The sequence below is a fragment of the Elaeis guineensis genome, chromosome 4, assembly GCF_000442705.2.
Source record: "Elaeis guineensis isolate ETL-2024a chromosome 4, EG11, whole genome shotgun sequence".
In the NCBI taxonomy this organism is placed as follows: domain Eukaryota; kingdom Viridiplantae; phylum Streptophyta; class Magnoliopsida; order Arecales; family Arecaceae; genus Elaeis; species Elaeis guineensis.
In genome coordinates, this window is record NC_025996.2 from 21314105 (window position 1) to 21328119 (window position 14015).

General features: G+C 41.5%; 1 protein-coding gene across 1 annotated transcript; it reads right to left on the reverse strand.

Annotated features, from left to right (window-relative positions):
- Positions 1–6227: 6227 nt before the first annotated feature.
- LOC105043435 (laccase-6) lies at positions 6228–11298 on the reverse strand. The gene is given in 7 exon segments (XM_010920977.3): positions 6228–6705; positions 7136–8050; positions 8053–8076; positions 8489–8617; positions 8880–9124; positions 9285–9436; positions 11066–11298. Coding segments are annotated over 7 exon segments (1722 nt in total). The 5' UTR covers positions 11192–11298; the 3' UTR covers positions 6228–6574.
- Between the last annotated feature and the right edge of the window lie 2717 nt (positions 11299–14015).

Genomic DNA, 14015 nt, shown 5'->3' on the forward strand with positions numbered 1-14015 from the left:
CATCCCAAGACTTAAGGTTATGGTTCTTCAACCCGAGAAAAGATCTTTCTTTCATCTCCGATCTTCATCTCCATCCATGGATGGAAGAATCAATTTTTCTTTGCTTCTTTTTCTTCTCCTTGGGGCTTTCCTTCGTGTTAGGGTGATCCGAGAACTGACTCCAATGAGAATATCGGGTGGAGACTGTTGATTAGGAAGATTTTTTTCGATTAAAGGATATGGAAGTTCCATCACAGCGAGAGCTAATGACCGAACAAGCTCTCTACAATGCGGACTTAGTTCAATAACTTCCCTGGGTATAACATAGTCAGTTATTTCACTTTTCTTTTGTTTGTTTCTGAGTTTTGTATTGATCTTTTTTTTTGATTGCAGTTATGCGAACAAGGGTATGAGTGTCAGCCACCAACATCCGCTCGCATGCTGTTAAGAAGAGGGCAGCGACTGATGCTGGATCTTCCCAACCATCGAGAAGGAGTTGGGTTGAATCTCCATCGAAACTGGTGAGGGAATCTGACATTCTATGGGAGGTAGCCCCCGAGTCGGTCCTAGTGTTGTTGGCCCTAACAACGCTTCTTCCATCTGAAACATCGTCCACTGGAGTCAGGACAGCGAGGGATGAAGAAGCCGCAGCAGAACCATCAGCGGCTCCATCGGTAAGGGTTCGGGTCGGGTCGGAAGTCACAGCTGAACCTGAGCAATCTGCGGCTGCGCCAGCCATTCCTCAGCGGAACGTTCTCGAGCGCAGTCAAGCACTAACTTTCCGGCAGTCTCAGGCATGCGACCTCTAACTGGAGATCGAAGGAAGGTGCCGGCTACCTCGACTGACGATGGGTCATCTGCGGGCCTTTTCACACTCTTCGACATTAGGATTTTTGAAGATGAGTCGGCATTGGCCAATCCAGCATTGGCCAAGCGACTCATCGAAGCCACACTGCTTCTGATAGCTAGGGAGAGCAGAAGGAATCAGACTGTGTCTGAAATATTTTCTCTTTCTACCCGACGATACTTGAGATAATTCTTTATTTTTCATTGATTTTTTTCACCATCACCACATTGGCGAGCCAATCGGGATAATTAGCTTCTCTGATGAAATTAGCCATGAAGAGCTTATCGACTTCTTCATCGATGATTTTCTATCTTTCAGGAGCAAAAGGTCTTTTCTTTTGTCTCACCGGTCTAACTTTTGGATCAATATTTAGTCGATGGATTATTATCTCTAGAGGAATTTTGATATATCAGTAGCCGACCAAGCAAAAATATCAGTATTTGCTCTTAGTAGATTTATCAGTTGTTGCCACTCCAGATCAGGCAACTGCGATCCAATTTGGACCATCTTCTCAGGATCTTCTTCTTTTAGTGGGATGAAAATTAATTGTTCGGTTGGTTCACCTCTTTCTTCATTTTCTTTTTGATCCAATTTATCGATAGATAAAGAGTCTTCGGATTGATTATTTTGGAGCAGACCAAGAAGCAACATCGAGCAAGCTGTTGATCTCCTCGCATTTCTCTGACTTCATTTCTTGTCGAAAATCAGACCAGCAAATGGTATGTTGAAACTACTGCTCTCAGGACATTAAGTTCAAATCGTCCGAGTACAGCATTATAAGTCGAGAAAACTCAGACGATCGTGAATGTCAAGAGAATAGTACTCTGTTGTGGATCTGTTCCTACAGTTAGTGGGAGAGTAATTTTTTTTCCACAGTAACTTCATCTCCATAAAATCGACTAATGACGTCGAGATCTTCTAAGTCGATCAGTTGGTAATCGTATTCAGAAGAAAGTCGAGTAAAAAAGAATATCTGTTGAGCTTCTATTATCTACTAAAATTTTTTTTACATCATAATTCGCTATCGTCATCAAGACAACGACAGCATCATCATAGAAAATTTGTATTCTTCGGACATCGTCTTCTGAAAAAGAAATTACATTATCAAGTCATCGTTTCTTCGCTGACTCTTCTTGGAAAGTTGCCTCCTAGTCTTTCTGTTGCCCAGAAATCATGTTGATGACTCCTGTCGTTGGTCGATTGTTGATCATTTCTTAGCTTGTGGCTAAGGCTGTCGGTCGGTGGGAGGTTGAGTCGGGCGATCTTGTCAAAATTTTTTGAGATAGTCTCGTCGAATCAGGACTTCTATTTCATCTCTGAGTTGGATATATTGTTTGATATCGTATCCATGATCACGATAAAATCGATAGTACTTCTTTCTATCACAGCTCCTTGATGGTACTTTCATTGGCGGGGGGTGTCGAAGATACTCCTCTTCTTCGATCTCTATCAAGATCTATGCACGGAGAGTAGAAAAAAGAGTATAGGAGTCATACCTGCTATAGCTATTCGGCTTCGGACTCTGTCATCGAGATGAAGCTCGCTTATTGATAGTCGGCCTACTTAATCCAATCGGAGCTTCACTTTTGTTCTGCTTCTTTTTTTGACCTTTTCCATCTGTTTGGCATCGGTCAGAAGCATCCTCATCCGCGTGGATATATTTGTATGCGTGCTCTAAAGGTTCGACATAGGTCCGGAGAAGAGTCTTATCCAGAGAATAGGTGAATTTGGATCTTCTTAAACTCCTCTTCATGATCAATATGGCCATATCTTCATTGAGGTCTCTGACCTCTAATATGGCCGCATTGAAGCGAGCCACAAAATCTCTCAGCATCTCTGTCTCGCCTTACTTAATGGAGAAAAGACTGTCTGATGTCTGTGATACCTTTCGGTTAGTGCTGAAATAGATCACGAAAGAATGCTCGAGCTGCTCGAAGGAGTTGATACTCCTCAGCTGAAGCCTAAAATACTAGGCTCGAACAGCCTTTCGAATAGTTGTCGGGACCAATGCATAAGAGGACGTCGATTGTCCTCTGAATCATTATGAGAGCCTTATAACTCTCCAAATGATCGATTGAATCGGTGAAGCCATCGTATGGCTCCATCTATGGCATCTTGAATCGAGACAGAAATCGATTTATCCAGTATGTGCTGAGAGAGAGGTTGGGCAGTACGAAAATCATAGTCATTGAAAGATTTCTGACCTTCCACCTGAAGTCAGACAAGCTGACAATCGATCTCTTTGAACTTACATTCGTAGTCATCGAACCGCTGTTGTCGGGACAATTCGGAGGTAGAACCCTCCGAAGAATTTGAGGATGGAGAAGCAGAAGTTGTACACGGCTTTTTTCCTTCCTGATACTTTATACACGGGAAGGAGAAAGAGAATGCCGCGAAGAATGAACGGCACAATGGAAGTGCCAAGAATCGGTTGTCCATCTCGATGAGAGTGCCGAGACGGTTGCCGCTCTGGAGATGAAGAGGGTAAATGCCGTAGAGGACAGCGGCTGTGCCTGGATGGCATTGAATGAGCTACTGGTCATACACCTTTTTTCCTTCCTGATACTATGTACACGGGAAGGAGAAGGAGAATGCCGCAAAGAATGAGCGGCACGATGGGAGTGTCGAGAATGCGATTGTCTGTCTCGGTGAGAGTGTCGAGATGGTCGTCGCTCTAGAAATGAGAAGGGTGAACATCGTGGAGGACGGTGGCTATGCCTGGATGGCATTGAATGAGCTACCGGCTCCATCGTAGCTGCTGCTGCTGCTAAGTTTGTTACTGCTGGAGGCTTTTGACCGCCTCCATTAATATCTTCATTTACTACATTAATACAGCAATTTGTACATTTGTGGTAACCACAGGATGCGAAGAGCTGGGCTCTGCCAATGGAGGTAGGGGAAGAACATCTTCCTGACGGAAAGATTGCCTTACCGATCTTGTTGATTGTTGAACTCTGATTTTTGCCGTAGTTGCTTATATTGTTTCTCCCACCTGGCACGTCAATCTATTATGGCCAATCTCCTGTTGCGTCCGTCGTCGGAGAAAAGCACCTGCAAAAGAAGTCCTCAATGATCGAAATTATATTCGACAGGGATCCTCCAATGCTTAAGTCAGTGGAGAGTGGTGTACAGCAGATAAGAATTTTGAATAGTAGAATCTCAGCTCAGAAGTGTCTTATCCATGCTATTTGTTTACCTCCCTTTTATACGTGATTCAGATATAACCGTCGCATACGTGATCCCATTTTTTATTGCACTAAAAAGCAATTACCCCAATTATCGGACTATAATCATAGAGTTAATGGGGTGTTTATGCCCACTAATGATCGTTACATGTAGTTGATAACCATTTATAATGATTAGACATATGGGTTCCGTATTTCGGTATTATGTGATCGTGAGAATTAAGCTGACTATATAACGGTCGTCGTAAGATTCGAATGAGCATCGGTCGGTAACTCTGATATATCAATGTCATCGATCAGATATTAACTGAGTTGTCGTGATTGTTCGTCGATGGTTGAAAATAGCTGACCGTCGGTCAGTCAATTGATTGTCAGTCGAAATATTATGTTTATAAGACCAATCTAGAGTCAGAATCGGGGTCGATTGAATTGTCCCAAACAAGAGGAGATCATACCCTCTCAATCCACATACATCAATCTTTCTCTCTCAATAAGAAGTTCTAGACTCTCAAAAAAACTCTCAAAACCCTCAAGAATACTCTCTGACTGCCTCCCTCAATTCTCTGACCATCTGCCCCTTTTAAGGCCCTGAAACTATGTCCTAGTCGCATCCAGACTCCTGTTAGGACTCCCTTTTAAGCCCTGAAATCATGTCTAGTCGCATCTAGACTCCTGTTAGGACTCTAGAACCAAAACTGATCGTTTGATCGTGTCCGTCGTACCTGCAGTCACTCGATCGTGCGTGGGCCATATCATGGACCACGTGAACCGCGCATGGACTGCGTGAGGCCCTAGACTGCACGGTGGACCGCATGAAGTATGGTGTTGCCTGCGGGCCTACGTGCCTGCAAGCCTGCGCGCCCGCGAGCCGAATGCTATGGCTTTCTATCTTGAGCCTCGCTGCATGGATCGAATTCGAGATGCTAAAATCTAATATTCAACCATTCTATTTTTTATTTCATTTTTCTTTCTTCATTTACATGCCATCTTGCTTAATCATGTTCTTGTTTTGTTCGTTTGCTTTTTTTTTCCCTTTCTCGAACACTAGATATTGATTGAACACCCAATTATGACTAGTCCAATGCGACATAAATACCATCATCATAAATGACATGGGCATCTTAACTAATATACTAATATTATCTAGATAAGTTTTTATTATTTGGCTTGCAATTAATTATATTTTTATACATGTGTTTGGACATAAATTTTAACTAGTCTTAAAAGAAAAAATTGTAACCTACTATTTATTTAGATACTTGTGCAAGTGGTCTATACAGTGTTAGAGGCAGCCCTCTAAACCAAGCCCAACAAGTTACCACACAAATAACTAGCAAGTGCCTCATTTACATGGCCAGCAAATCTCCTGCATCAAGCATGCCACTACAATAACACCATTGACTCTCTTGTCCACAATGTATCTTTCTAGGTCTAGAATATCAATTTGCAAGGACGGACCATGCTAGAACTAAAATTTCTAGGCTGAGGCCAACCCAGCCTGGTGCTTGCTCAGGTCTCTACCCTCCATGCCTGGTTAAAGAGGCAACCGGCAGAGCTCTGTGTAGCATCATTATATATACAAAATAGGATGGTTGTTTTATGAAAAGAGATATTTGTGCTCATATTTAAGACACCCCCCATGTTAAAGTTATATATAATTCCTATATTTGAGTGGTAGTGGATCCAATTCTGCTTTTTGGGTCCCGATGTTTATTCTATTTTATTTAAGCAGATAGAACGCTGCATCAAAAATTTGAGGAAAAAATGCTGCACTAAGTCTAGCCAATTGGATGAATTTGATTGATCCTCAAGCTGTCCAGCTGGTAAAAATATGTCGTGTACTCAAACTAATGGAATTTCTATTTTTTTAGAAGAAAATTGATAGAATTTTCTATAAATAAGGTTGCACAAAACGAACACACACACTCTCTCTCTCTCTCTGTCTGTGCGTGAGCACTGTTGGATTAGTTTAATATATTAATAGTGTTGGATTAGTTCAATATATTAACCATAAATCAAGGGAGTCTTGTTCATCACGTCTTCTTACCCATGCGCAGAAGTCTGGCAGAGTTGTTAAACGTTAGTCATTAATTTGTAAGCTGTGTGAGAGTCAATTGACATCTTGAATGGTAGATTTTACATACAATTGATGGAGCAGAAGTTGGAGGATGATATGATGAAGGATTTGGACCGTCTCTAGTCCTGACTTGGATTGGAAATGGTTTGTCATAAATCGAATGTTTTCCTCTCCCTTCATAATATCATGTGTTTGCTTCAATTGCATGCTTAAGTGAAACTAGGAGGTAGGAACGTACAAGAAAATAATATTTATGAATGCTTCACATGTTACAAATGTGTGGAATTTTGCCTGACAGACTACGTAACAGGCGCTTAATTGGATTATTTTATTCTATCTTCTTTATACCTGAGAACTCAAACATACAATTAAGTGGCTTCAAAAGAATAGAAAGTCAAAACGAAGCTCCATTGTATCGATCCCCGAAATCAGCAACCAATCCCAGCAACAAAAAGCAATTTTTTTTTTTGCTTTCTCACTTGTTTCTCAGCACATGGGCAAATCTGCTGGAGGATGCGAAAGGGTCTCCAATGGACCCTTACCATTCTTCACAATGAATGCCATAGCTAGACCCCAACTTGTATGAATCTCGAGATGGCAATGCATGAACCACACACCTACAAAATTTGAAAAATTAATCAAACACCATAGTCCATATAAATTGGATTATATATGCTCGCGATGAAAAGGAAATATGTTTAAGGGCATTTTTGCCCGTTCCATCGAGAAATTATTAGGTGGACTAGGTTAATTTACCATAGATCTAGGATAAATTTAATTCTTTTTTTTTTCCTTTTTATATGATTTCATTCTAGATCCGCAATGGATCTGCTCTACCTAATAATTATCGATTCTATCCCTATTGGGTGGACGGTTAATTTACCATGGATCTAAGATAAATTTAATTTTTTTTTTTTTATATGATTTCATTCTAGATCCACGATGGATCTGCTCCACCTAATAATTATCGATTCTATCCCACGAAAAACCGGATTGAGGTACTCAAAGCATTTTCCATTAATGTTTGATGAGCCAAAATATGCATACCAGGATTGTCCGCAAGGAACCGGATTGCAGCCCATCCTCCAACCGGAACACCTATGGTGTTCATATATGGTGGATCCACCAGGTTGAGCTTCGCCGTCATGGGGTCGTAGTTCCCGGTCCCATACCCTACCACATAGAAGCTATATCCATGCAAATGCATGGGGTGGTTCTCTGTGGAGACAATCCCCGTGTCCTGCAAGACGAGCTGCACCCGAGCACCATATTCCAGGACCCTCACTCTAGTTCCATTCAAGGACTGAGTATTATTCGGAAAGTTGTTAGGTGCGCCATTAACAAAATCATAAGCCTTCAATGGCACCTGAGGAAAGTCATCGGTATAAAGGCCCTGCAAGCTGTTGTAGTAGGCCTGCAGCAACGAAATTTTGGGCCTCACAAAGGTGATGTTGTTCATCGATGCGGCGAATCTACCGCCATTGGGAGCTTGGCAGCTCTTGTTAGGAGTCGGGGAATGGCATGTCTCGACGTTGAGTCCGATGGTGAAGAAGAGATTGGTGTCGATCTCGAGAGGGAGGTTGGTGGCGTTGAGGCTCTTCAGGCCATCCATGCCGTTCTTGACGGCGAGGTTGTCGTTGGAGACGGGGAGGGGGGCGGGGAGGCCCAAGGAGTTGAGGCTGGCACCGGAGTAGCGGAAGTGGGCGATGGCGGAGGTGTTGGAGAATTGAACGAAGCGTGCGGACATGTAAGGGCCTACGGCCATGTCGTACTTGGCGATGGGCTGGTTGGCTTCCACCAGGACGTTGATGGTCTGGCCTGGGGTGATCATGAGCCGTTCCACCGTGAAGGGCTTGGTGTACTCGCCGTCGGCTTCGACGATGGTGAGCTTGTGGTTTGCAATGGAGAAGAAGAGCTCCATGTTCAGGGCTGCGTTTATTATCCGCAGAAGGTATGTCTTGCCGGGATTACATCAATCTTGTATACATCTGCAAAATGTATCAAACTGCATTAGTGTATCTCTCATGTATATCAATTATCAGAAGTAGACGAAGCAATCGCATAATATTTAAATATGTGCAGGGCTATATATGGTATATAGGTTGGTAGATAAGGACAATAATATGGCCGCTAGTCCATGTGACGTCTGATATATATATATCTATATCAGATCATAGACGAGCTTTTGTCATTTTATTTTTCCCTGGGATTAATTTTTATGAGACAACTAAGATCTAGCTGAGTATGAGCTGCCCTGGATTTGATATGAAGTGGCCTATCCTGCTTGTAACAATTCTTATGAATGCATGAATACTAGTTGAGCTTATAATTAAATATATTTCAAATAATTTTCTTCACACCTCATTAATCTTTAAGAAAACAAACAGAAGTCGACCATACCATTTTTCGAGCAGTTATAGAGTGGTCCTGGGTAGCCGTTGATGGTGTATGCATCCGATGCTGGAGCACCCCCACCACTCGCAAGAATCTTCTTTTCCAGCTTCACCAAATTATTGTGCCAATACTCCCCTGCGACCGCACCCATTGTTCTCAAGTCCATTAGAACCATTGCAAATCTCATGAGACTCCCAATTAAATTAACCTTATGACTTTGTAATATTGTGCTAGATTATGCAATAACTTTCGACATCTCAAACAAAAAAAATAAGGCTGATTTTTTTCCTACTTCCATTGTGATTAATATTTTGATAACTTGAACCAGAATTACTTGATATGAAAACCCCAATGTATATTCTTCATACGAAGGAGGTGGAAAAAGAGAGATGATTACCCAAAATTAGTATATGCTCTTCATAAGGGTTGGGAAAGGGGTAGGGTACCCCAGTCTTGGGATATATCACAATGGCGCCGTGGACCGTGCCACGGAGCCAGGAGATGTGGGCGTGCCAGAAAAGCGTGCCCTTCTGGTTGACCAAGGTGAACTCGTAGGTGAACGACTGGCCGGCCTGGATCGGGCACTGGGTTATGTATGCTGGTCCATCCGACCAGCACGTTAGCCTCTGCCGGATCCCATGCCTGTAATCACACAATACAATATAATGGAGTTAGCCGCGTGCTACGAATTATGATGAGCCCATGCGCGCGCACGAACCCATCCCTAAATTGGGGTGGTCGCGTTGGGCTCGGTCAGGCACCAAGCTGGAATGCCAATCGCATATGGTGATCGTCTAATTACCAGTGAATGGTGGTGTTGTATGGTGTCTCGTTCGTGACCGTGACGATGACCCGATCATCCTCCTGGGCATACACCACCGGACCCGGGTACATGCCATTGATGGTGACGATTTCCTTCGTCCTGCAAAGCTTGGCGATCCTCTTCGTTTGTACCTTCACAAAGTATAAAACACACAATCATCAGCAACATCAAGGAAGCATGCAGAATTTTAATGATTATGGTGATCATAAACGTGAGAATATTTCATCCTAGTCTCTAGTACACCCATCAAGAAATTTAATGTACTCATTCACAAACCGACACGGTCTGGTATATGTTACATATTTTTATGGGGGAAAAAAGAAAAGCAAATGAAAGAACATCTCAAGGATTGAACAATAAATTACCAAGCAAAGTGAGACTACTAATTAAATTCTGCCAATGTTTGGTCCATACGTGGGAATGGTCCAGATTAATGTCTCTGTACAATTTAACGACGTTCAGAATTGTGCAGTGAAGCTACAGACTAGCTAGGAACTAATAATAGATATTGTCTTCTGAACATTCCTGGCAATCATTTCCTTCTAAAGTGTCGTTATACCATGCAGTTTGTGGTACAGTAATAGTTGATTTGTATCCTATGGCATAGACAAGCTAGAGTTACAGCGACTCAATTTACAATTACTCCATTAATTTACTACTGAATACAATATACAATGTTCTAACAGACGCCTTCAACTACTCTAAACTACCATTACTCCAGAGTTCTGGCCATGTTATTCCACGTTCCATGTGAGTTTGAACTTGCGAGTTGAAAAAAACAAAAAAAAAAACAAAAGGCAGTACTAATTTAAAAAGTGGTGCATAGCTGGAAGTTGTACCGATGGAAGTCGAAGATGCTTCGGTCACATGCAATCAAAGACACCCCAAATGACCACTCACCAAAGAAGGAGAGACATCCTACCAAAAAAAAAAAAAAAAGGAGAGACATCCTAAATGACCCAGATGCTATCTCTTACCCCCCAAAAACAAAGACACATACTATCAAAAAGGCTTATCTTTGCAAGGAGGTCTAGTTTGCTTCTCTGTCACTTGACTAATTATTTCATGCCTGCGGACATTAAAAGTCAAAAACTTTTAGACGTTAAAAGTTCTTCCCTACCGTCCCAAGAAAAACCAATGCTAAACTGAGTTTTTGCAAGGCCGGGCACCGCATTTGGAGAGATCAGATGTGGTCTTGACCATTGCAAAAAAAAAGCAGTAAACCAAATAATATCAAGCCAAAGGCTTTGTCGGTGCACGCAATGGGTTAGGGCTGCCAAATGAGAACTATTCCTGAGCCAACCCCGTGCATAACTCCAACTTGGATTGATTAAGCTCAAAATATGAATATGTAAACTAAATAAGTTATACATATTTATATAATATTTTAATTATTATTTTGTATAAAATATTTTAATTTATTAATTGTAAATAGACAAAAAACTGTGTAGAATGGAATATATCTTAACTATGAAGTATCAGAGCATATAAATGAAAGTCTCAAAAAAATTTCCGTAGGTTACTAGAAATGTGTGCAAACAACTCGAGCTTTTTCAAATTTAAATATCAGCTCAAGCTTAGAAATACAAAATGAACGTAGTGCTAGCTGGGGCTCGCATGAACTCGACTCATTTACGCCTCTAGTTGGAGAGCGGTGACAATTTTGCCACCGCATTCCTCACCCACACGCCACGCACAGAGAGAGAGGGGAGAGAGGGAGAAGTAATATCAATGCATAGAAGGTTGGCAGAGAAAGAGACCTTGAAGTCGTAGAACCTTGTAGATCCTCCCACAGGCCACTTATTACCGGCTGCTAAGGCAAGTGGAACGTAATGGGAGAGAAGTAAGATGAGCCAAACCATGAGATGATCAGAAGACCAAGCCATCTCTCTAGAGCTGAAGGATGGAAGCTGGAGTACTTCTGTGAGTTATAAAGAAGGGAAAGAGGAGATCCACCTTATAACTGCTGGTTTGAGCTCTCTTAGTCTAGAGCAGATAAAAATTGAAAAAAAAAGGAATAAAAAAGACTTTGCGGACTGGAGATTTGTCTATATATCTCCGTGAGAGTAAGAAGAGCAGGTTTCATGATTCCCTCCAACCCGGTTTTCGTTATCACACGCTGTCCGACCGGAGATATCATTACTCTATACGCTTTTGGTGGCCTTCTTCTCTGTTCTTTCACAGTCGACCCTGCCCGGGCTAACACCCCAAACAAGGAAATACTAGGTCAAAAAATTTACACAATCCTGGCCGTTGACTCGGAGAATAGAGGCATCAAAAGCCCAACTGTCCTACAGTGGGATCCAAGTTTTGGAATCAAACGTCCCACGCCTACCAGCCACGGTAGCGGGATAAAACGTGAGAAAAATAAGACAACGGACTTTGAGTAAAGATGATGACAAAGGGAACAGGAAAGAAGACTATTGGAAGGCTAAAAAGAGAATACTTGCGACTGCTCTCGGAGAAGTTTTACTGTGGTTTGGAAGGTCCAATTGTAGGGAAGCTCGGAAAACCTTTTGGAAAAGTTAGCAGACGGATAAAGTGCCTGTCTTTTAGGAGACAATAGATATAGCTTTCCTGCATCGTATAGTGGGAGTGGCACGCCTTTGGATACTGAGATTGCTTGTAAGGGCTTAGAACATGGCATTTAGGAAGTCATCACTGACTGGAACTTTTACTTTTGGACCTACATGCTTCTTTTGGCTTTTACTACGGCAGCTGCCTCGTGCAAGGTTACAAATGAGTCCAGTGAAAACCCAAGCAGTTGCTAGCTAGTGCAATTGACAAGAGGTAGAGTGAGTATAACAACGTAGTCGGTTAATACTCTCGCAAGTGGTGGTGGTTGTTGAGGCTCAAGACTTTTATAATAATGCAAGAGCTAGCGATGACTAGGACATAGGCAGCTAATGTAGTGACTGCACCATTTTATACTCATTATTTTACGCTCAATGAAGGATTCGTGGAAGGATCATCCAAATGTAATAAACTGTTTTTTATGATATTTTAATCTTTTATTTAAATTTTTCAAAATTTTGCGAGAAAATATAATTAGTTTTGCTATTATCAACTTTGATACTGTGTCTTTTTAGTTTTTGCTTTTGTAGATTCTTTTGGTTGCACTAGGCAAAAGATGCCTTGGTCTTTATCACATTGCATGCTTGTCCCCATTCTTATGTGTTTGCACAAATTTTTGCAGCTTAATTCAAATTTCTCAAGAAGCTACTTAGTCTAATTTAGAAGTAAATTTCACAAATTTATATAGTGGCCAAGGGCACCTTCATCCAGTGCACTGTGGGAAATATCAAATTAAGTTGCAGTTTTTAAAATCAATTGTACCTCTCTCTCTCTCTCTCTCTCTCTACACACACACACACACACACACATACTTCTAGTATGCAGCTAGAGATATCCGAAGAGGATGACAGATTTGCCGACATTATTTTCATGATTCATACTTTTAGGAAGATTTCATAATTTCAATATTGTTCGTAACTTATGAAAAGGTCCCTTTCTCTGCAATATATGGGCAGATGCGTTTATAAACAACTCAAATATAAAGTAATATTGTCAAATTTATACCACCTATTTCAGCATTGTACGAATTTTATATAAATTTGGGCACCTTTAACAAATCCAAAATACAGGGAAAAAAATATATAAATTTGCTCGCCCTATCCGTGGGAATTTAGCCTAACCGAGGCCGCTCATTTTTAATGCCTACAACACTTTGTGAGGCTACCATGATAGTATTAGATGGGAGCAGCATAAGAAGCAAGGTTTGTTTAAGGCACTGATTAGGCCATCACCACTCATTAGTTGCTCCACTCTCTTCTTTTACTATTATACTCTACTTAAAACTGGAACGCTATCACAGATTTTCCATGATTAAAAGGTACGGTGCAACCAAATCGAGGACGCCTTTCTACCTTAAACTCTTCTTTCCCCTCTGGTATCACAACTGCTTGACCTAGGCACTGCCCCAGGAATCTACTAATTCTTTGATTGACGTTGTGAAAGCTCTCGAGTAATTAAATTAAGCGACGCAGCAAGAAACAAAGCACCGGCACCGAGAATACAGATATAATTAGAAGCCAAAGGGGAGAAGACACAGCAGCACAGCATGGATTCCTTCCATTCATGTTCTAGACTCTGTCTCAGCCTAAAATAATGATAGTTTGTGGATTCCAGCAGTACAAAATCATAGCTCATTTGATTCCTCGCGATTGTAGCATTGGAGGCGAAAAAACTGTGATTGTTAGGTCACGGATAACTAGTTGGTGGAGGAGGTCCCACCGACGCATTCTTTTTTTTTTTTTGGTTTGTTTTTTAGGTTATGGGTGGCGGAAAAGCCACCCAGAAAAAAAAAACGAACACCCAGAAAAAAAAAACGATTATAAGGAAGGAGAGAATACACCCCACCGACACATTCAAGGGGGTACCACTTGGCGCATTTCCACGCTGCATCAGTACGTGAAAGGGGAGCGGTCCAGCTGATTAATTATTGCTTGGGACTGGACCCGCATCTAAACAAGCTGGGAACATTCTAATGGAATCTTTATGGTCTACTTCAATTTCTTTTATTTTTTTATTTGTTATTTTTTATGTACTCATACTCGTTGGATAACTTCTCGAGCATAGTTCAAATTCAAGCCAAGCTCCACAATCTCAGTTTAATCGTGCCGAGCTGAGCTTTCCTACTATATTCAAATA